The sequence below is a fragment of the Artibeus jamaicensis genome, unplaced genomic scaffold, assembly GCF_021234435.1.
Source record: "Artibeus jamaicensis isolate MK-2021 breed Jamaican fruit bat unplaced genomic scaffold, CSHL_Jam_final scaffold_3151, whole genome shotgun sequence".
NCBI classification, from domain to species: Eukaryota; Metazoa; Chordata; class Mammalia; order Chiroptera; family Phyllostomidae; genus Artibeus; species Artibeus jamaicensis.
Window position 1 is genome coordinate 2,646,257 of NW_026522037.1, and position 24,231 is coordinate 2,670,487.

Here is a 24,231-nt window from a genome sequence, read left to right on the forward strand (position 1 = left end):
AAGCTCTCTGAAAGGAAGCTAATTTGTGTTCTATGATGCCAGTGTCCTCAGGGGGTGGATGGTAAGCACCACACAGGACTCAAAAACCTACCACAAGGAACACAGATGTGGAAGCTAAGTTTTCCTATAACCGGCACTTCTCCCTCTAGCTTGCTCATGTTCACAAATCAAACACCCACTCTCGGTGTTAGATCTGAGAATCAGGGACACAATCTACTAAGATTTCTAGGATATCTGTGCAATGGCTGAAATTCCTTTAGAGGAGGACCTACAAACACTGTAACAGGCATCTGACGATACAAAAGTTGAGAAATAAACAGAGACTCAAGCCTGGAGGAAGAGCAAAAACTTATAGATTAAAAGAATTTAAGTAACATATCAATCAATTAAAACAAACAGATTTATTTCACTTGGAAACCAGTATGATCAAACAGGCTGTCTTGACACATTCAGAGAAATATGGATACTGACTGGCTACCTACTCATGATAATTTTTAAGATAATAATGGTACTTTTGAGTATGGTTCTCAAAAAAATTTATTTGTATTTTAAAGGTAAACACTGAGACAGTTTTAGATGAAAAGAAAATGGCCCTGGCTGGTGTGGCTCAGTGAATCCAGTGCCATCCTGCAAACCAAAGGTTCGCTGGTTCCATTCCCAGTCAGGGCACATGACTGGGTTGCAGGCCAGATCCCCTGTAGGGGGCGTATGAGAGGCAGCCACACATTGATGTTTCCCTTCCGCTTTCTCCCTCCCTTCCCCTCTCTAAATATAAATAAATGGAATCTTTAAAAAAAGAAAAAAAAATGGAATGATTCTTGGAATCGGCTTCAGAACAGTCTGAGAGGGAGGAAGCAGGTGGAGATGAAACAAGACTGGGCAGCAGCTGAGGATTACTGAAGCTGAGCGATGAGTAACTGTGGGCTTATTAATAACACAACCTTTTTTCTAGGTGCCTGATGTTTATAATAAAAAGTGAAAAAAACAATCCAGGGAAATGTGACTATCTTCACAGCGAACACACTTCCCCCAAGCGATCACCACGTCTGAGGAGCAGCCTGCGTGGGAAGACGTGTTGTTGCCATCATTAATCACACGGCATCTCTGGGCATGCCTGCTGCACCCCTGTCCACACGAGTGTCACTTCGAGGGCAGAACCCTTGTGCACCATCTCCACACTGCAGGGAGAAGTTCTAAGTTGCAACTGAGTACACCAGATTTTAGCTTCTGCCAAACAGTGCTTTCCCTTAAACACCTCGCTTTCATTCAAATAGCATGTAAAATTTCAAAATACCCACCAAAACAAGCAGACCCCATAAAAACTGTAAAGGGCCAGGAAGATAAAGGGATAAGAAAGGTATACATGAGGGAAACTGAGCCACAAAACTCTACAACCTCCCACCCAAATAATGAGTGGGCCGTGGGATGACCAAACCTCCAGCAGGGACATTACTGAAGAGAACCACCCACCCCAAGACCACAGGAGCTGTCTCCTGCTGTGGCCCCTTCGCTCCTCCACGGGCCCCCTGGGAGCTCAGACAAGCGTAAGACACCACTGCAGCAACACAGCACCAGCAGGGCCTCGGGATGGGAGAACTGCTTCTTGCAGTTATTTCTGGGGGAAGCTCATTCACTTTTCAATGACAGTTCAGGCATCTCCTACTCAGATAATTTAGGGAATGAGATTCAGAAATAGAAAGCACAAACTTATATTCCCATCAGAGTAATTCTATCTAAAATTAACCTACAATCAGAAGTTTGTTGAGAGTTGCCTGGATCTTCTTGGCAACTTAAAGGTGAAAGGCTTCTAGACTCAGCACAAAGTCACATTCACCTGTGGTTCACCTTTCAGGTTAAGACATGGTGGATGCTTTAACCACTAAAATAACTCCACATTTGTTTGTTCTTTCACAAAAAGCATACTGTTTGCTGAAAATCACCACAATTTCAGCAGAACACATAGATTTCATGGCAGCAGAAGAGAGAAAGAGAAGCCAAAGACCTACTGGTGCTCTCTGTCCTGTCTGACCACCAAGAAGAGACACTGTGCCACGGACTTCACTAATGAGGCACGTCTGCGTGACCCACTAGTGAGCAGCGCTCTTCTAAGCCTTGGAACAGAGGCCCTCAAGTGGAATCTTATTTAGGGCCCTGGAAACAAAACAGTGGGAGCTCTCACTCCCTTCTGAGGCAAACCACCACCCACTGGGCAGACCCTCCCTGGTATACCCGATACCTGAGCCACCTGGGACAGACAGGATGGTGTGGCCTGCCCTAAGCCAGAAAGCATGTGAGGGAGGAGCAGCACAGGAACCCATCCCTCCTATTCTAGCCATCTTGCATTCCACGATAAAATTCATTACCCTACATGACTTCATGGTCAAGTCAGAACTTCCCTGCTTCTAATACATCATTTCTTTTCATTCAGTTCTTCCTGATCAGCAAATATCTTTGTCTATTTACCTTCACCCTGAAAAACTCCTTAGCCCTTTGCCATGAAATCCACCCCAATTTCCTCAAGCTGAACTCTTCATTCTGTTATCACAGGAAGAAGTAGTCAAGAGGGGTGACCCCACCAGAAGACGAAGTAGATCACCTTTCGGGTGATTGCATAGTGTCCTTTGAGCTCATGCAGAGCCCACTTGATGTCCTGACTGCTGAGCATTTTGAAGTCAGCCATCAGGAGGTCAGCAGCTTGGATGAAGCAGGGCTGGTCAAGAGGAGCCAATTTGGAATAGTCAAAAAAATCTATCTCGGGCAACTGAAACAAGAGAGAGACACAGCATTAGAGGCCAGGCAGTGCACTTCCCACGAGAGAAATCATCTGAGGGCCTGCTCACTCCAGAACAGAAAGCCTCACTCACAACAACTCACGAAGAGGCTACCAACCCTGAGGAGAGATGAGGGAACCGTGCCTAAAAGAGGTTAAGTGGCTGTCTGAAGTCTGGAGACTAGTTTTACTACCTAGAGCCACTAAAAAAGCATAGCTGGGGGTTTGAACCCAATCTTTTAGCTTTCTTCTTTCCACAAAATGTTTTAAAAAATTAAATTTTCCTGCCTCTGCTATAAAAATTTGTGAGAGATAGAAGGTAGGAGCAACAGACCCCAGTGAAGCCATTCTAAACTACACTTCCCTTCGCCAGTTACACTAAGCGCTTGTTTGGACCACAAACGAAGACAAAGATTAAGATTTAGAAAGTCAAACTGTTTATATCTTGGGATAGGACTTGGTTACACAGGTGTATGCACTGTATAGAAATCTCACAGCAGAACTAGGAAGAGGCACTGGGGCGGTGTACTGATGCTTTTGCAATTTTTAAAGTTTATTTTACTTTTTTAAATCTTTACCTGAGTACATGTTTGTTTTTTTTAACTGATTTTTAGAGAGAGAGAAAGAAGGGGCGAGAGTAGAGAGAAATACTGACTGGTTGCCTCCCATCTCACCCACCTCGAGCAGGGCCTGAACCTGTAACCCTGACTGGGGACTGAGCCCACAGCCTCCTGGTGTCTGGGGCCACATTCCATTTGAGCCACCTGGCAGGGCATGATTTAGTTTTAAATGCATTATAATAAAAATACAAGAAATAAAATATGAGAGAGAGGTGCTGACGGACAGAGGGACAGATGTGTGACGAAGTGGATATAGCAGAATGTAAACTTTTAGCAGTACTGCTGCTGGGTATATAGGCAATGAATACAATCTTTTGACATGCCTATATGTTTAAAGTTGTTCCTGTTTTCAATTTTCAATGTTAAAAAATACTGAGATGACACAAAGAACTCTGGCAAATTTTTGTTTCACTTTAGGAACTTACTTTTGTAGGATTAAAGATATGGAGGCTTTAATTGTTCATAAGAAGGGGAAGATAGAGTCACAATGAGAGAAGTTAAATACAGAATTCAAAGGGGCTCGGATTCAGAAACCCCACTAAAATTTAAGTGCATTCTGAAATCCCATTCTGCCAGCTAGTTTTTAGAAACATGTCCTGACACAGCACTTTTTTTCCCATAAAGATGATGAAGCCAAAAAAAAAAAGAAAGCAGAGCACTCCCAGGCGAGGACTGCGGGACAAGAGCACAGCACTCGCCTTCGTCTCATCCTGGCTGGCAAGCAGGCTGCTGCTGGGGTTGATCATCACTCGGTCTTCCCTCTTTGGATAATCTGGATTTTCCAGAAGAAAATTACAAATTCTGCAAAAATAAATGACATTACTTTCATATGGCTTCCAAACCCCACACCTGCCCACTGATTCAAAAGCAATGTTTAAAAAATGAAATTCTTGGTTACACATTGACCTATCAAGGAATTAAAATGTTTGCAGATCAGAAAAGCAAAGCAAATAGAAAAAAGACAGTTATACTGAATTTCTATTTTTGGTTGATAGTTTAAAAAGCAAAGCCCTCTGATGTTTTTCTATTAGTTGGGTGTCAATGTAATTAAGTCACTGAAATTCTTATTGGTTGAACTGTACAGAACTGGAGAATTTAGATGACAAGTATCTATTTGTTAAAAAAACATGTAACAAACAAAGGGTGGGAAAAAGTGTGTATTCATGTTCACAATAAAAATAGTTTGCTAAGAGAGTAAGTAAATGCCCTCCTATCAATCATTCATACTTCTGTAACCCTGTGGTCACATCCATCCCTGTGAGCAATCTGAGTGACACTCGTTTGTTCTCCCACCTGCAAGGCCAAAGGAGCAGACCATGTCTGCTCGGCTCACCAAACCCAGAGCCCATCTCTTTATGGCCACTACAAAACAATGCACTATTGAGGGTACAGAGAGTAAGGTAACACACACAGATGTACCCCACCCAGACTTAACAAATGCTAACTAGCAATGCTGACCTGCAACACCCAAATCAGGCAACCAAGTGTGCTCCTGGGAGGATTCTAAACATCAAGATCGGCTGGTCAGCTTGGGTGGTGCATAGCCCCATGCTCACAGCGCAAGCGAGGCTTCACCTACCCCATCCTTCCTTCCCGGATCCTGCAGATTCTTAGGATGACTCCACCTGCTCATGGGTGCCCCACCCACGGTTCTCACTTGACTTCCTTTTCCCTGGGTCTCTCCTAACCAGTGTCAGCAGTAGAGCGTCTAATAGTAAGACAGGTACAAGTGGCTAAGAGGAAACATGCTCACCTCCAGCTCTTCTCCTCACCCAAGTGTTTGGGGACCAAAAAACGGGGAGGCAAACTTCCTCTGCAACCCCCTGATGATGCTCAGCACTGGCCTGGCTGCAGAGCCCGGACCTCATCCTGCTCCCAGACTGCTCAGCACACCTCAGCACCTTTTTCTTCACCATCACTTCCGGGAGTCCCAAATGCCTCTTCTCTCTGAGCTTTCTCTTCCCTACCACCAGCCCTGACTACTGAAACACAATACCAGAGGCCCACGGAGGGGAAAAGCCCCGTATTATAATTGTAGCTAAGGAGAGACACCTTTAAAACCACCCTCATTGATGCTAATCCTTTGTTCCATGACAGAATTGTGAGCAATGTCGGTTATATAGACCTTTGAAGGCTGCCTTGAGAATCAGCCCCCATTAAGAATGCACTGTCTGTGGGGACAGGCCTGGAAACCCAAGTAACTCCTTACATGTGCACGCCTGCACGTACGACACATCACGTGTGGGGCAGCTCCTCCACTTTAACTGCCTGTCGATACTTTTCTGGTAGTGTGGCTCCTGAAGGCCAAAATCTGCCAGATACCAGCAGTCTGGTCAACCAACAGAGACTCTTGGTTAGGATGGCCCACCCGTGAATGAAGCCAGTGGTTTCCACGTGGTGTGTGTGGAAAATGATCTGCTAGGGTGCTGGAAGTATACACTACCTCCTTTTGTTTAATTAAAATAACCTGTATTAATTAGTTGAAAATTGATTAATTTCAACATTCTACTGTCCTTTTCAAATTACAACTGTTCCATCTCTACAGACTAAAAGGAAGAGAAAGAGTGAAAGAGGAAAAAGGCTCACTTTTCATTCTGAATTCAGACACTTCCATTAAACAGGCGAACTGGCTGCAAGGCACTTACTTTCAGTACAAATATAGGGAAAAAATCTCTTAACACCGTGGCCCAAACACAAGTAGTATCAATGCTCAGAGTTAACCAAACATGCGGACTCCGTAAGACTGAAAAACAAAACAAATCTGTGTCTGACTAAGGTTACAAGTCTTCTAACAGAACCATGCAAAAAGACACACTGCTAAGTGAGACAGGCCAGTCACGATGGGACGGGCACCGTGCGATCCCACTTCCACAAGGTCCCTAGAGCAGTCGCAGCCACAGTCGCAGTCACAGTCAGTCACAGAGACACAGAGCAGACCGGTGGGTGCGGGGCATGGGGAGAAGGCATGGGGAATGGAGAGTTAGTGTTTCACAGGGACAGTTTCAACTGGGGAAATGAGAAAGTTCTGGAGATGCACGGTGGTGATGGTTGTGTAAAACTGTGAACACGTTTAATGCAACTATACACTTGAAAATGGTTAAATTATAAATTTGTAATGTTTTGTATATTTTATTACAATAAAAAAATCACAAAAGGCATGGTGGTATACTTACACATTCAAATCATAGTAATTCTTCAAATGAATTATTTCCTCAATATATCCAGTTGCTACATCTGGAAATCTTATTTCCTGGAGAAGAAGAAAAACATTATTTATATTTCATCCACTAGAATGGTTTCAAATTACAATAAAATCCAGATGTCAAAAAGTATATAAATGAGTACAAACAAGAAAAGGGCTATAAAGCAAGTTTGTGTCTGGCTTCAAACCCCACATGAGGTACCCAGATTTATTTGTCTACACAAAGTATGGAATGTACAAGGATCCCTCAATATCACCTGGTCCTCTGCCTCCACTTTGTACATCCTTCATTCTTTTAATAAACATTAAACATCTCTGCCCAGCAAAGAGAGTCCAAAGATGAATGAAGCACTTTCTAGTGCTTACCCTCAAGAAGCACATGACCTCTTCCCCAAATGAGAAAACCTGGGGAAGAAGGGTTAAGAGACTATTCAAAGGCAAGGGCAGCAGGGCCAGGACAGAAAGCCCTGCACCACTTTTGAGGCAGGTGCTATCCGACCACTTTGTACAGCAATGGGAAAGCCCTACTCTGTGCTTTCCAACGTGGTCGCTCTTCAGCCCCATGTGGCTATAGAGCACTTACAATGTGACTGCTGCCACTGAAAACAAAACTCAATTTTATTAATCGTAAGACATTTTAACCTCAACCACCGCATGAAGCTACCATCTTGGACAGAGTAATTCTAGATAACTTGGCAAACCTGCTTGAAAGGTTTGACTTTGGAGTTGACTCGATGCCATTTTAAAAATGGGGGGACTGCTCATATGACAGCACCGGGGTATCCACAATCTGCAGCTAGAACCCCAAAGGGCTTGCTGGGGCATTAAAAACAGTAAGAAATCTTGATTTAATTTTCACATTTTCAGAGTTTCTCTTCCATTCTGTAAATGCAGCTTTGTACCCCCCCTTAGGTAAATGAAGTGCACATACGCAACGCTTTTGCAGTAAAAGAAAACTCGGTATGTGTAGCACCTATAACTATTTATTTAATAAAAGAAAACTTACTGTTTCTTTCACTAATAGTGCAACGGCTTCTTGATCTCCCTCAGTAGCTTCTTGCCCCCAGAGGTTTTCCAAATGGGGCTCCTGAGATCCTTGTAGTGGAAAGGCTGGGCCTGGCTCGTCTCCATCTATTGCTAACTGTTGGTCCTCCAGCTCTCCTAGAGGGTGGGCAGGCTGAGGAGAAGAGGGGCCTGGAATCCCATCCTGCTGGGGTGCTGGTCTTGGAAATGCGGGCCTTGGGAAAGCCAGCCCTAGGGGCTCGTGCTGAAAGAACAGTGGGCCCAGTTCTGGTCCAAGCTGCCGCTCCTGAGGAACAACCTGGTTTGTGACCTCTCGGGGCTGCTGGTTCAGAGGCTGTAAGTACGGGTGGTCTAACCAGCAGTCTTCCTCGATGGCCTGCTCATCTAGGATAGCAGCCGACTCCCCGAGGTTTGATAGCAGGTCTGACTCTGAGTCTTCAGATGACTCAGATGACTGGTTCTGGGTGTCCAAAGGGTCACTATCTGGAATAAGGAGGCCACCTTTTCTCCAGATAAAGACTTTTGGCCCTGATCCGGGATTGACAATATCACTTGCTGCTTGGTTATGACTTGGTCCAGGCTTGGGTTCTCTTTCTGTTTGGCCACTAGGCTTCATGAATTCAGACACTCCAGGAGGCCCAAGATTCAGAAATTCACCGTAGTCATCCTCAGAATCACCCTGTGTCCCAGAATCAAACAATGAGCTGTTATACACTGCAAAATAGTTGTTCTTATTTGATTCAAAAGCTGCTCTAGACTTTTTAGGCCTTTCTTCTCCCAAACTTTTGAGATCTTGCCACTGGGCAGCTGGTTTGATGAGATTGGGTCGTGATGTCTGAGGTTTACTTGTCTAAGAAAAAAATAAAATTTTAATAATAATAATTCAATTTCTTTCCTATGTCTATGCCTCCGTATGTACTTACATGTTTCTGATAAGAGAGGAAAGAAGCAAAAACACCCTCGTCCATAAAACCTATTCTTCATACTTATCGTAACACTGAAATCTGATCATTCTATACTCACTATAAGAATAAAAGTAGCCCTGGCTGGTGTAGCTCAGTGGATTGAGCGCGGGCCTGCGAACCAGACAATCGCAGTTCGATTCCCAGTCAGGGCACATACCCGGGTTGCAGGCTGGTTCCCTGCAGGCCAGTTCCCAGCAGGGGATGCATGAAAGGCAACCATACATTGATGTTTCTCTCCCTCTCTCCTTCCCTTCCCCTCTAAAGATTAAAAAAAAAAAGAATAAAAGTAGCCATTCATATATTAAAGTCTGAATTACAGTTCGAATTATAATCTCACCCAAGGTCACTAAAACAAAAACAACTGTAGAAAAATAATGAAAAACTGACAACACAGTAGACACATGAGAAATGTTCAATAAACAGAAAAAAACGTAGAACTCGATAATCAGAAAAATACAAATTAAAACCAGATTTTTTTTCTCCCCATAAGACTAAAAAATTTTAGCTAGGTAATATAAAACTGCTGGTGTAATTAGAAGAGCAATTTGGCATTACTTATTAAAATAAAAAACATATATCCCTCCACTCTATCAATATCACTTTTTCCTACCTGTGCCCCTGCTGAATCTAAAGGGATGCATACAAGGAAATTAACTGCACAATGCTTACAGTCTAAAACACACTGGTCATGGTCTAAAGTTTGTCCCTAAGAAAATGGTTAAGTGAACTATCTGCTCCACAGAATACTCTCCAATCCCCCTCCCAAACTGGGGTAGCCTATGTGTACTGAAATGGCAAGTTCACCAAAGAAATGGCAGTAACCAAGAAAAGTTGTGAAACAATATGCAAAGTAATTCCATATTTTAAAAAATCAAAACACAGACATAACACAGCCATTTCTAAAGGTATATAAATGTGTACACACACACACACACACACACACACACACACACACACTCTCAAAGGAAAAGATCTGGAAGGATACATGCCAAACTGAAAACAACAGTTCCTCTGGGAAATCCCTGGGGAGGGAGGGGTTGGTGAAGAGACTTTAGTTTTATCTGTATTGTTTCCATTTTTGCAGAGAATGCAATCAGGTGTTACTTGAAAATTAAAAAAACAAATGTCCAATTTGAAGAGAGTGAATAGAGACGTCTCTGGCCCTTCTCTTCTCTAACACACGTCTGCTGAACACACATGCCTGCGGGAGGCGGAGTGGAGAGAACTTTGAACTGGGCTGCTCTAAACTGCCCGTCTCTGTCAGGAGGCCTAAGAAGTGAAGGTTAAATAAATGTAACCGCCGCCCTCCCCCACCCATCCTCTGTCATAAGGGGAATTCTTGCTAGCCTAAGCCCTTTTCCAACATCACTGCCTATGAAAAATTGGTCCAAGAAAATTGATGCATTCAAATTTGAATAACAATAACAAACAACCCAGAAACTATATGAAGATGCCTAACTATTAAAAAAAGAATGGTAAACGAGTAACACGTACTAGAAAATTGACACTACACAGCAGGCGAAATAATGACAAAATATAAAAACAAAGGCGTAAAGAAGTAATAGAATAGTTATCTCTTTAATATAAATGTTTTAAGTCATGATTTGTAGAAATAAGATAACCATCAAAAGTTAGAAAGGGAACTAGAAAAATTGGAGTCAAATTATACACTTGGAGCAGATAAATCAAATAGTAAATGTAAGAAAAACATTTGAAAGTATAAAAATAACTACATGAAGAACTAAAAAGAATAAAACTATGGATTGAAAACCTTTCAAATTGCCCTGGCTCTTGTGGCTCAGTGGCTTAAGCACCAGCCTGCGAACCAAAAGGTCGCCAGTTCCATTCCCAGTCAGGGCACATGCCTGGGTTGCGGGCCAGGTTCCTAACAGGGGCGCTCTAGAGGCAACCACACACTGATGTCTCTCTCCCTCTCTCTCTCCCTCCCTTCCCCTCTGTCTAAAATAAATAAACAAATAATCTTTTTAGAAAACCAAATTAATCAAGAACTCATGCTTCCAACAGAAATAAAAATAAAACCTCAAAGTCACAAGGAATACAGTGAAAAATTATTTTTATAAACAATACAGAATGAATCATATTAAATACTATGAGGTAACTAAAAACAAACTATATAACAACTATGGTCAATTCACTTATTAAATTGAAGTCTCTTTAAATAGAGCCACTATGGGGAGGGATGGGTGGGTGGGCTGGGATGGAAGTAAAGAACAGAAAACTGTATTTGAACAACAATTAAAATTTTTTAAAAAGAGAGAGAGAAAAAAAAAAAAACCAGAGCAAAAAAATTAAAAAATAAATAGAGCCACTAAATAAAACCCAACTTATAACTAAGAGTTCCTGGAACACAGTGATTCAGAAAGCACAGAGGTAAAAAACACAAAAGTGGGCTTCTGAATCCAATGAGTGGAATGGCAGATCATTCAGATTAATCGAACAATAGAGTAAATGCAGCAAAATTAGTCAAAATGTCAAACCAAACCATCTACTTGAAGGCCTCCGGATACAGGAGATAGGAACCAGGAGGAAGAAATATGGCAAGGTGAGTCCCACACTGGGGTACCTTTTTCCCTACACGTACACCAGCCAATTCCAGGCCTGGCTAAAGAATGAGATAAACACGGCCCTGGCTGGTGTGGCTCAGTGGATTGAGTACCAGCCTGTGAACCAAAGGCTCACCAGTTCGATTCCCAGTCAGGGCACATTCCTGGGTTGCAAGCCAGGTCCCCAGTGTGGGGCACACCAGAGGCAACCACACATACAAAACTTTTGTTGAGAAAGTTGAGAAGCTAAAGGTACAAAAGCTGGAATTCAGAATTCAACATGGGGAAGGGTTCTGATAAATTTCAAGCTCTAGTGTAAGTCCTCCAAGAGCTACACCACTGAATAAGGGTAAACTGGAAACATGCTGGACCTCCCAGGAACTGAATCCGAGTTTGGACAAGTCTCCAGTGGGTGGCACTTAAGAGGCAACCACACACCTATGTTTCTTTCCCTCTCTTTCTCCCTTCCTTCCCCCTCTAAAAGTAAATAAATAAAATCTTTTAAAAAAATTCCTGAACTTGAGATTGCTGGTCCCCTAACCTTTTTTGAGACAAAAGCAGGCCCTCTCTGAAGAAAGATGACATCATCTAGAACCTCAAAATTTTCATACACAATGATGACTATAATTCAATAAAAAATAACTAGGCATTTAAGAAATGAATGCAACACTATAAAAAACCAAACCAAGAGAAGTAACATACAACAGAAACAAACCTACAGAGGTTTCAGACAGTGAAGTTATCAGACATGGATTCTAAAATAACATGCTTAGCATGTTTAAGGAAATAAAAGACTAGATTAAGAATTTCAGCAGAGAAGTAGAAAAGGAAGGAAGGAAGGAAGGAAGGAAGGAAGGAAGGAACTAAAGAAAGAAAGAACAAACGAGAGAGAGAGACAAAGAAAGGAGAGAGAGAGAAAGAGAGAGAGAGAGAGAGAGAAAGAGAGAAAGAGAGAAAGAGAGAAAGAGAGAAAGAGAGAAAGAGAGAAAGAGAGAAAGAAAGAAAGAAAGAAAGAAAGAAAGAAAGAAAGAAAGAAAGAAAGAAAGAAAGAAAGAAAGAAAGAAAGAAAGAGAAGAAAGAAAAGGGAGAGCAAGCCCTGGCTGGGTTGCTCAGTAGGTTGAAGCTTCACCCCACATACCAAAAAGGTTGTGGGTTCAATCCCTAAGTGCGGATCACATACAGGAGGCAACCAACCAATGTGTTTCTCCCACATCAATGTCTGTCTCTTTCTCTACCTGTCTCTCTTTCTCTCTCTCTCCTCTTCCTCTTGCTCTAAAATTAATAAACATATAAATTCTCAGGTGAGGATTAAAAAAAATTTGGAGAAAGAAAAGTGAGTATCAACTGTATAAAACAGAAACCACTGTAGTGTTATTAAATATATATACAGAATTAAGCCCTGGTTGTTGTGGCTCAGTGGACTGAACACTGGCCTGTGAACTGAAACGTCTGATTCCCAGTCAGGGCACATGCCTGGGCTGCAGGCCAGGTCCCTAGTTGGGGGTGTGGAAAAGGCAACCAATCCATGCTTCTCTTGAACACTGATGCTTCTCTCCCTTTCTTCTCCCTTCCCCTCTAAAAATAAATAAATATTAAAAGTAAATAAAAATGTATACAGAACTAAAATGTATTAAAAACAGTATTTAGACTTCCGCCAAGATGGAGGCGTAGGTGGAAGCACTGCACGTTCTCACACAACTAAGTTTAAAAACAACAAAGTTTTAGCAACAAAAACGTAGCTAAACCACAGAAAATTGAACTACACGGAAGTCTGACAACAACAAACCCTTCAACCAAACCGATAAGACGGGCAGAGCCAGCAGCAGAGCAGGGTCGGGCAGGAAAGATCCACCTGACCAACCCAGGCGCCAGCAGCCATGGGCGGATCCCAGGTGTGGAGAAGTGGGCAGACCCACTGAAGGCACAAGGCGGTGGACCCACTGAGGGCTGATCACGGTCACACATTCTCACGAAGATAAACCGGTGAAGGAGCAAACAGTGAGACGGACCGCACAGGCCCCAGTGGCAGGAATTGGCAGAGGGGACCGCCATTGCACCTCTCTGACCCCACCCCCACACACAGCGTCACAAACCAGCAACCTGGGTGGCCCTGCCCTGGTGAACACCGAGGGCTCTGTTCCTCACACATAACAGGCAAGAACAAATCAAAACATGGCTCAAGAACAACTCAGAGCCCCAGAGCTGATAAATCTAAGTGATCAAGAAATAGCCAAACTTTCAGATGCACAGTTCAAAACACTGGTGATCAGGATGCTCACAGAACTGGTTGATTTTAGTCACAAATTACAGGGACATATGAAGGCTAAACTAATTGAAATGAAGGGAAATACACAGGAAACCAATAGTAATGGAAAGGAAACTGGGACTCAAATCAAAGGAATAAACCAGAAGGAGGAAAAAACTGACCAAACAGAAAAGGATGAAGAAACAAGAATTCGAAAAAAGGAAGAGAGGCTTAGGAACCTTCAGGACATCTTTAAATGCTCCAACATCCGAATTATAGGGGCACCGGAAGGAACAGCCACCAGTGGAAAACTTACTTGAACAAATAATAAAGGAGAACTTCCCCAATCTGGCAAAGGAAATAGACTTCTAGGAAATCTAGGAAGCTCAGAGAGTCCCAAAGAAGTTGGACCCAAGAAGGAACACACCAAGGCACATCATCATTACATTAGCCAAGATTAAAATGAAGGAGAGAATCCTAGAAGCAGCAAGAGATAAGGAGACAGTCACCTACAAAGGAGTTCCCATCAGACTGTCAGCTGATTTCTCAAAAGAGACCTTACAGGCAAGAAGGGGCTGGAAAGAAGTATTCCAAGTCATGAAAAGCAAGGACCTACATCCAAGATTACTCTATCTAGCAAATGAAGCAAAGCTTTCATTTAGAATGGAAAGGCAGATAAAGTGCTTCTCAGATAAGATCAAATTCAAGAAGTTCATCATCACCATGACCTTATTATATGAAATGTTAAAGGGACTTACCTAAGAAAAAGAAGCTAAAAAATATGAACAGTGAAAGGACAGCAAACTCACAGTTATTAAGAACCACACCTAGCCCTGGCTGGTGTAGCTCAGTGGATTGAGCACGGGCCTGCAAATCAAAGGATCGCGGTTCGATTCTCAGTCAGGGCACATGCCTGGGTTGCAGGCTGGTTCCCTGCAGGCCAGTTCCCAGCAGGGGATGCACAAAAGGCAACCATACATTGATGTTTCTCTCCCTCTCTCCTTCCCTTCCCCTCTAAAGATAAATAAATAAAATCTTTAAATAAAAAAGAACCACACCTAAAACAGAAGCAAACTAAGAGGACAGCTAGATCAGGAGCAGAACCATAGAAATGAAGATCACATGGAGGGTTAGCAACAGGGAAGTGGGAAGAGGAGAAGGGGGGAGAAGGTACAGAAAATAAGTAGCATAGATGGTAGGTAGAAAATAGACAGGGGGGAGGGTAAGAATAGTATGGGAAATACAAAATCTAAAGAACTTGAGACACGTGGTCATAAACTAAAGGGGGGAGAATGGTGGGGGAGGGTTGTGCAGGGTGGAGGGGAATGAAGAGGGGAAATAGAACAACTGTAATGGTATAATTAATAAAATATATTTTAAAAATGTTTAAAAAGACAAATAAAAAAAATAAAAACCGTATTTAAATTTGGAGATGAATATATAGAATTTAATAGAATTCACACTGACTAATAAAAACCTGAAACAAAGTAGATGGCTACTTTCTTGGCATAACTTCAAAAATATTTTCTCATGCAAACAGCCACTGCCACATTTAAGTATTCTCATTTATGTCGGTGGCTCTTTTTCTTATGCCATTACTACTATTACTAAAAAATTTTTAGGTGGTATCATTTAATATAATCAGATAAAAAACAAACTGTAAGCATTATTTGCAGATAAATAAGGTGCCACCCCTTGAGAAATTATAAAAGTCAAATGAAAAAATGACTACAGACAATAAAAATAAGGTGACTGAGTATGAACTTAATATAAGAATCAAAAAATATTTAAATCGACAAAACTCTAAAAAAATAAAAATAAAAAACTGACAAAACTTGATCTTAGTTAGAAAGGGTCAATATTATAATAATTTTTCTGTAAGTATTAACAATAAGATTTGTTGTCTATCTATCCACCTGTATTAGAAAAGCTGTTCTGCAAGTTTATATAAAAATATAAGCAGAAAAACATCCAGGACTCTGAAACAGACAGGAGTACGAGGGAGACGAACGCTACCTGAAAGTGAGATGTCAGAAGGCTGTAGGAAGTACTGGTGTGGCCAGCACATGAACAGTCGGATGGGGCCACAGTGCACAGAAGTCCAGTAACACAGAAGCCTGCAGCTTCTGAAGGGAAGGGAACACCAGGCAGGGTGGGAGGGGCCTGCTCTCGGAAACACAGGAAGCGTGGGAACAGAGAGAGCCACTACGTGTGCAGCACCAGTAGTGCTCTCAGCCGTCCCACAACAAGGCCCAGCACCCACTACCGAATGACTGAGGAATCAGACTATGGCAAGTTTAAGAAAACTCACTTCTGTCAGGATGACATCGTCATCCAGGTCCTCTTCGTCGTGTTGCTGAGGAGCTGGCGTGATCATCATCGGAATTCCTTCCTCATCAGAGTCATCAGATATGGTGATGGGTCCATCTCTGAGATTGATCCAGTCTGCAGGTAGGCAGGGAACACTGTTACCAGGAGGCAGGCACAATCCCATTCAGTCCTTTAGTTCAGCTTTCGCATGGAAAGGGTCAAGTCCAAAGCCAAGTTCATGGCTACCAATATTACAAGCGGCACATGCACCTAAGCACCATGAGCCATGTTTTCATTATTAATACATTTGGGAAATTACTTGAGAAAGTATAACAATTACTATGCTCAAAATTATCAACTTTTTCTTAGGCTGGAGAAATCTGTTGATAAAAATCTGTCAATTTCTTAAAAGTGAAATCATGGCCTTCAATTTTACCTCTAATCCTCCCAGGGAATAAAACACTGTCATTCAAGTTGATAGATCTGAAGAAATTTTTCACTCAAAAATAGTAAAATTTGTTTAATATTTAAAATGCTAAAATTTGCTCACCTAAGACCTAAACCTTAAGTATCATTTATACAAACATATTTCAGTGTTCTGGCCTCATATAACATCTATGACAGTAAGCAATTTAACTTTTCCAGTTTCTTTTTAAATATAATTAGAGCTAAACTAACATCTGGATATAGTAATTCTGTTTGAGGTCTCTAATTCCTTTAATTTGTTTGAAAATAGATCTTGTTGGATGTGAATTATTGAATAAAATAAACTTATTTTTCCCTGTCCACAAAACTGTTAAAGCTTTTAGCTTTAACTGTCCTAGAAAAAAACATTTAAAAATAAAAAAGGAACAAATAAGAGGCCTCACCTTACAAATTTCGAAATTCCTCCATTAAATGTCTAATTTCTTTCTCCAGGTTAAGGCCTCACATACAGAGTATAGCAAAAGTAGGCTTACAGTGGTGAGTACACAAAAGGGTTTATTCTTGTATATTTTCCATACATTATAGTTACAGAGTAACTGTAAACCTACTGTTGCCCCACCTCGTATTTTTATGGCACCAAACCATCTGAAAAACAATCAAAAAGCAACTATCTCATTTCAGTCCTGCAACAGAGCTGCGGTAATGCCAAGGATGGCCATTTAAACCAGCTAAATCTATGTGTTCTAAGAACGGACTGCCCAGGTTCAAACCTCAGTTCTACCATATGCCAGCAACATGTGACTGTTATCTAACTTTTAAACATGTTTCCTCAACATTACAAAAAAATTAACAATGGTGCCCACCTCAAGTAATTGCATTAGTTAAGAGAGGTCACATAAATGCCTGTTTATTATAGCACTTGACGTGCAGTAAGGTTGCCTGATTTCAAGTCCACTGCCACCACCACAGGAGAACGATAAATCTAACAACTAACTGAACCGAGGGTCTGGGAAGCACATGATATAGGACTTCTGGTTAAATCTGGGAGAATGAATTCAAGTGATTATCATCACCACTTCCTGAAGCCCCACTAAAATGGTAGCAAAGGAACTTAGAGTATAACCTCTAAAGAACACAAAGAGGAACGAACACAAGAGCTGGCAAGAGATTCAAATAGATGGCCAGAGCTCTAGCTGAGCAGAGAAGGCTCAAACCCAGCCTGCAAGAGAGAGCCGCCAGCCAGAAGTGAGTGGCCTAGTTCATGCCGCAGAATACTAGACTTTTAAAATTTTTTATATTCATTTTTAGAGAGAGGGGAAGGGAAGGAGAAAGAAGGGAGCGAAACATCAATGTGTGGCTGCCTCTTGGATGCCCCACACGGGGGACCTGGCCCTTTTGACCCAGGCACGTGCCCTAACTGGGAACTGAACCAGCGACCCTTCGGTTCGCAGGCCAGCACTCAATCCACTGAGCCACACCAGCCAAGGCTACTACACATATAAGTTTTCTTCCAAACATGACATTAGATGCATCTCATAAGCTTCAACAGATTATATTTTCATTATCATGAAGTTCAAAATTTTTTTCCAATTTTTAATTGATTTTTTTTTAATTCTTAACCAAGGACAATTTTTAAATTACTTTTAGAGAGAGAGGAAGGGGGAAGAAGGAAGAGAAAGAGCATGTGTGCGCCAGACAGACATTAATTGGTTTCCTTCTCGTATGTCCCCAACTGTGATGGAAGGTGCTACCTGGGTATGTGCCCTGACCGGGAACTGAACCCATGGCCTCTTGGTCCTCTGGATGATGCTCCAACCATCTGAGCCACAGCAGCCGGAGCTCATTGTGATTTCTTTGAACTATGGATTATTCTGAAAGGCATTCCTATTTTCCACACATATAGGAATTTTTCTAATTATATTTCTGTAATTGATTTATGGCTTAATTCCAATGTGGTTAGAGAACATAATCTATATGATTTCAATCCTCTGAAACTTGAAACTTGTTTTGTGGTTCAAAATATGGTCAATTTTGATCGATACATTGGGTATAATATATCACATGTCTATTATGTCATTCACTGACCGTGTTCCTCAATATTCTATAGTCATACAAATGTTTGTATGTGATTGCTCTCTCAGTTATAGAGAGGAACATGTTAAAATCTTCCAATATGATTGTGAATTTGTTCATTTCTTCTTTTAGTTCTGCCATTTTTGCTTTGTATATTTTGATACCATGTTACTAAGTGTGCAGGGATTAAAATTACTTTAACTTTCCAGTGCACTACTCCTTTTATCATTATAAAATCTTTATTAATACTTCTGGCTAGAGTGTCTATTTTATCTGATAATATATACACATACATACTCTTTTTTTTTAGCTACTATCTGCATAGTATACCTTTTCCATTCCTACTCTTTTAACCTTTATTTTATCTTAATTTTTAAGCCTATTTTCACTGGGTATAGAATTCTAGGTGAATGTTATTCAGCAATTAAAAAGGGCTGAATTATTTATATTAAATCCATGCAACAACATGGACGAATTTCAAAATGATGCTGAGCAGGAGAATTCAGGCACAAAGAGGATGCACTGCACGCTTCCACGTACAGGGAAGTGAATGGTGACCAAAGGCGGATCAGTGAGCTCCTTATGAATGGAGTAGGGTGAAGACTGACTGCAAAGAGGCACGAAGGAATCTTTCTGGGCTGATAGAGATGTTCTACATCATAATTGAAGTGGTGGTATAAGGGTGTATTCATTTTTCAAAATTCACTGAAATATACACTTAAAATATATGAGTTCATTGTATATAAATTACAAAAAGCCTACAGGGGATGGCATAATAAAATTAGTATAGCTAATAAAAACAAAACAACTCTGTATGCCTAAAAAGAAATCATCACAGGTGTAGGATATATAAAACTTGTGTAACAGGAACATACACCTCCAAGGGGCACCCTTCTAGTTGCTAGACAAGAAGCTGCCCAATTCATGAATTACTTAATAAAACCAATTAGATCTTTAAAATAACTATGTTAATTTTTACATGTTCAGAAAATTTGGAAATGATCATATATACAAATTATAGCTAAAATTTAAAACTTTCTTAATCACAATAAATTATAGGTTCAATCACCACCGAGTTAGAGTACAATAATGAAATCCTTAAAAAAAAATCAGTATTTCTTTGTAGTACTCTTAATTTGCATAGCTTAAGCAATTTTACTTATTATCCTCAACTTATGTGCTTAATAAAATTTGCTCCATTTTAAATGCTCTAAAAGCCAAATATATATAATTTACCCTCTGCTGGAAAAAATCATCTTCATAAGCACAAAATATTATCAATAAAAACACACATGAAAAAACAGTACAATCTCTTCCATATACTAGCAAGAAATTTATCTTTTCCTACTCATTAGCATAAATTTTTTTCATTTAGTTATGTATAAACAAGAATTAGGATTTGGTAGGAAATTTCCTTGTAGATTAAGAAATGCGTATTTCTTAAATACGCATTTAAGAATGAAGTCATAGAAATGCAAGCTTCCTTTATGAATCAATGAATTTCCCCAAATTTAAAAAACTGTAAGACAGAAGAATACATGTGCTGAAATTTCCTGTAAGGCTAAACCACAATCTTCTGGCAAAAATGTAATTAGGCATCATATGAGGGGGCGAAGTGGTTTAGCAGCAGCCTTAGTACTTTTAGACCATACAGGTCTGGAGGACTACTTCCCTATAGTTACCACTCCTCCAAAAACAGAGAACTGCCACTGTTGTCATACTCCAGTCTCTGAAGACACAAGGACTGCATGATCACAGCTCTTTTCACCCTGCTAAGTCATAGATTGTTAATCTACTTATGATGAAAGATTCTTAAACCCCCGTCACACCAGCAAGCGTCACTATCTGACACAAAATTCTAATCTGATGAGTCCCTTTACACCTGATACTCTAAGGCCTACAAATGGCACAACTGTGTTTTCTGCATGGTGCAAAACAGATTCATTTCAAAGAAGATATAACTGGCCCTGGCTGGTGTGGCTCAGTGAACTGAGCACAGGCCTGCGAACCAAAGGATTGCAGGTTGGATTCCCAGTGGGGGCACATGCCTGGGTTGCCGGCCAGATCCCCAACTGGGGGGCGCACAAGAGACAACCACACATTGATGTTTCTCTCCCTCTCTCTCCCCCTACAAATAAATAAATAAGTTCTTTAAAAAATAGAAAAGAAAATATAACTGGATTATACTAAAGGGAAAAGCAAGATGAAAAGAAGAACCAACACCTACCTTGTCCCTGGTGGCAGTGAAAGTTGTTCAGGTGAATCACCTCTTCATTGCTGCTTCCCTCTGCCATTTTCAGACTCGGGCACACACACGGGCGCTTGCTAAGATCTAAACATGGTGACGGTCTGTTCCAAAAGCTCTGAAAAGTAAGAACAAAAGGAACATTAAGACCGAAAAAAACACTGGCAGCCTAAAACTTAGTACTTTTATAAAGTATTATAATGCTGTTGTGTGGATAATTTAAATAAAAATTCTCATTGAATGTAAAAAATAATAAAAAAGAAAATATCAAAACTCTTCCCACATATCTGGTCAAGGTAGCAGCACTCTAAGCTTATGGTGAAAATACCACTTAAAAAAACCCAAACACCTAAGTGACTGCATTACTAAAAAGCTAGTAAAAGAAAAAAAATGAAATAATAAAAAACCAATTCTACAAAAGAACATATAAGAAATATAAAAGATCAAATAACAGGACATAAACAAAAAGTACATTTAAAAACTCAATTATGGTAACCTATAGAATGGGAAGAAACATTTGCAAATCATCTGATAAGGGGTTAAACTCCAAAATACACAAAGAACTCATATAACTATCAAAAAAACCACAAATAACTTGCAATCCAGAGAAATGCAAATCAAAAGCAAATTACTACCTCATACCTGTCAGAATGGCTACTATTAAAAAGACAAGATGTAAGTATTGGTGAGGACATGGAGAAAAAGGGCACCCTCATGCATTGTTGGTGGGAATGTAAACTGGTAACATGACCGTGCAGAAATCTTGATGCTTGATCAATTAGAGTGGAAGACACATATCCCATAAAGACACAACAATCTACTGCCAGAGATCTGTGGTACAGAAAAGCATGCTTATATGAACCAGGTCTATGCACAGGATGCTCACAGGAACGTTAATTCTACGAGCCAAAAACGGACAGGGCCACAAGTCAATGACAGAATGGACAAATACACTAGGGTATGTTCACACAATTAAAACCGACAGGGCAAAAAAAAGCCATCACAGTCACATACAGCTTGGATATATATTAAAACATAATGACTGAGTGAAGGAATCCAGATATAAAAGTATTTATGTTGAATGACTCCACTGAGATAACATTTAGGCATACATCTAAACTTTATTGTTCAGGGTGAAACTTCTTCATGTGTATTGTATTTCACAATGGGGACGTGAGAGGAAACGAGTTGGGGGGGAAAGTGGTCGGTTGCCTGTGTAAAACAGTTGCTGGAAATCAGGAGATAATTATTGCTTTTAATTCTTTCTGTAGTTTGATACTGAACCACTTTCCTGCGTTAGTTTGATTAAAATTATATAAAAATCAATAACTAAGAACTAAAAGAATACAATTATACCTGTTACAGGTCCTCTCTAGTTCTAAGTTTCAATCTTTAACTTACCTACTCAACATTTTTCTTCATCTTTAAAAAAATCTGGATTTCCAGCCAAGATGGAGGCGTAGGTGGAAAAACAGTGTTTCCTCGCACAACCAAGTTAAAGACAACAAAGTTTTAGCAACAAAAACACAACCAAAACAGAAAATTGAACTATACAGAAGTCTGACAACAACCAACCGTTCAGCCAGACCGATAAGCCAGGCAAAGAAGCGAGCAGTGAGATGGACCACACAGGCCGCAGCGGCGCGAGGGAGCAGACCAGACGCCATTTCCCCTCTGACCCCGCCCCCACATACAGCGTCACAACCCTGCGACTGAGTTGCCCCGCCCTAGTGAACACCTAGAGCTCTGCTCCTCCGATGAAACAGGCACAAACAGACCAGAACGTTATGGCTAAGAACTCAAAGCCCCAGAGCCAATAACTCTAAGCGATGAAGAAATAGCCAAACTTTCAGATGCACAGTTCAAAACACTGGTGATCAGGATGCTCACAGAACTGGTTGATTTTAGTCACAAATTACAGGGACATATGAAGGCTAAACTAATTGAAATGAAGGGAAATGAACAGGAAACCAATAGTGATGGAAAGGAAACTGGGACTAAAATCAAGGGAGTGGACCAGAAGGAAGAAAAAACTGACCAAACAGAAAAGAATGAAGAAACAAGAATTCAAAAAAATGAGGAGAGGCTTAGGAACCTCCAGGACATCTTTAAACATTCCAACATCCGAATTATAGGCATATCAGAAGGGGAAGAGGAACAGCCACGAGTGCAAAACTTATTTGAACAAATAATAAAGGAGAACTTCCTCAATCTTGCAAAGGAAATAGACTTCCAGGAAATCCAGGAAGCTCAGAGAGTCCCAAAGAAGTTGGACCCAAGAAGGAACACACCAAGGCACATCATCATTACATTAGCCAAGATTAAAATGAAGGAGAGAATCCTAGAAGCAGCAAGAGATAAGGGGACAGTCACCTACAAAGAAGCTCCCATCAGACTGTCAGCAGATTTCTCAAAAGAGACCTTACAGGCAAGAAGGGGCTGGAAAGTATTCCAAGTCATGAAAAGCAAGGACCTACATCCAAGACTGCTCTATCTAGCAAATGAAGCAAAGTTTTCATTTAGAATGGCAGGGCAGATAAAGTGCTTCTCAGATAAGGTCAAGTTCAAGGAGTTCATCATCACCAAGCCCTTATTATATGAAATATTAAAGGGACTTATCCAAGAAAAAGAAGCTAAAAAATATAAACAGTGAAAGGACAGCAAACTCACAGTTATTAAGAACCACACCTAAAACAAAAGCAAACTAAGAGGACAGCTAGATCAGGAGCGGAACCACAGAAATGGAGATCACATGGAGGGATAGCAACAGGGGAGTGGGAGGAGAAGGTACAGAGAATAAGTAGCATAGATGGTAGGTAGAAAATAGACAGGGGGGAGGGCAAGAATAGTATGGGAAATATAGAATCTAAAGAACTTAAGACACGTGGACATTAAAGTGTGGGAATGGTGGGGGAGGGGGTGTGCAGGGTGGAGGGAAATGAAGGGGGAGAACAGGACAACTCTAATGGCATAATCAATTTATTTTTATATATATATATGAAAAGCAAAGTTTTCTTTGCTTTCCTGGGAGAAATCATGTGCTTTGGAAGAGGTAAGCTCCAGACCCTGGTTTCCCATTAACTGTCTACAGTTAATAGCCAAATAATATCAGCATTTTTCAAACTTAGAGAATACAAAGTTGTGTATCGAGATTGTTTTACAACAGAATTTTCTGGTATCTATAAATAGGCGAAGATATCGCAAATGCAAAAAATTACAAATCCAAGAATAAGTTTGGGTCTCTCACTTGATGTAACAGTAATATGACTTATAAACTGTGACTTCCAGTACTTTGCTACGTTTTTTTCAAATATTTTTTAAGGTATTTTGAACTACGACAGCCAAGTGTCTTATTTCTTATTTTATCACAACTAGGTTCCTTCAATTTTACATTGGCAATCAAAAGGAAATATGATTTATTTTATACCTAATTTAGTTAGAATGTCAATCTTGTAATTAAGCCAGTTAGCAGCAGTGCTTTAAAAGCAAGATTTCTCATGCACACACAGTGGCCAGAAGCTGCGGTGAGAGAGACTGATCGTGGAGCTTCCACCTCTGACTAGTTTCTCTGCAGTCCCTCAACCCTCTGACATTCAGCCGGCTCGTCTGGGCTTCCTAACAGACTGCTTAGGTGTGAACCCGGCTCCACCACTTAGTGAATCAGTAAGCTTGTAAATTGCTTAATCTCCTGGGCCTCGGAGTTCTTCCATTTGCAAAATGAGAACAGTCACTGTAAAATTTAATCATGTTAAGTATGTATAAAGTTTTTAGCACAGTGTCTGGTGTAC

At 40.7% G+C, this 24,231-nt stretch overlaps 1 protein-coding gene across 3 annotated transcripts in view; it reads right to left on the reverse strand.

The window, feature by feature from the left end:
- Positions 1–24,231, reverse strand: part of RNF216 (ring finger protein 216) — a 112,613-nt gene that overhangs the window by 83,128 nt on the left and 5,254 nt on the right. For 2 of the 3 annotated variants that reach the window (XM_037134840.2, XM_053656927.1), the window contains 6 exons: positions 20,426–20,561; positions 15,701–15,834; positions 7,599–8,465; positions 6,564–6,640; positions 4,089–4,191; positions 2,597–2,761 (listed from right to left, as the gene is read on the reverse strand). In XM_037134840.2, coding sequence (XP_036990735.1) covers positions 2,597–2,761; positions 4,089–4,191; positions 6,564–6,640; positions 7,599–8,465; positions 15,701–15,834; positions 20,426–20,492 — 1,413 coding nt within the window. In that variant the 5' untranslated portion in view covers positions 20,493–20,561. The remainder of the gene's footprint in view (positions 1–2,596; positions 2,762–4,088; positions 4,192–6,563; positions 6,641–7,598; positions 8,466–15,700; positions 15,835–20,425; positions 20,562–24,231) is intronic. The other variant, XM_053656928.1, reaches the window with a different exon arrangement.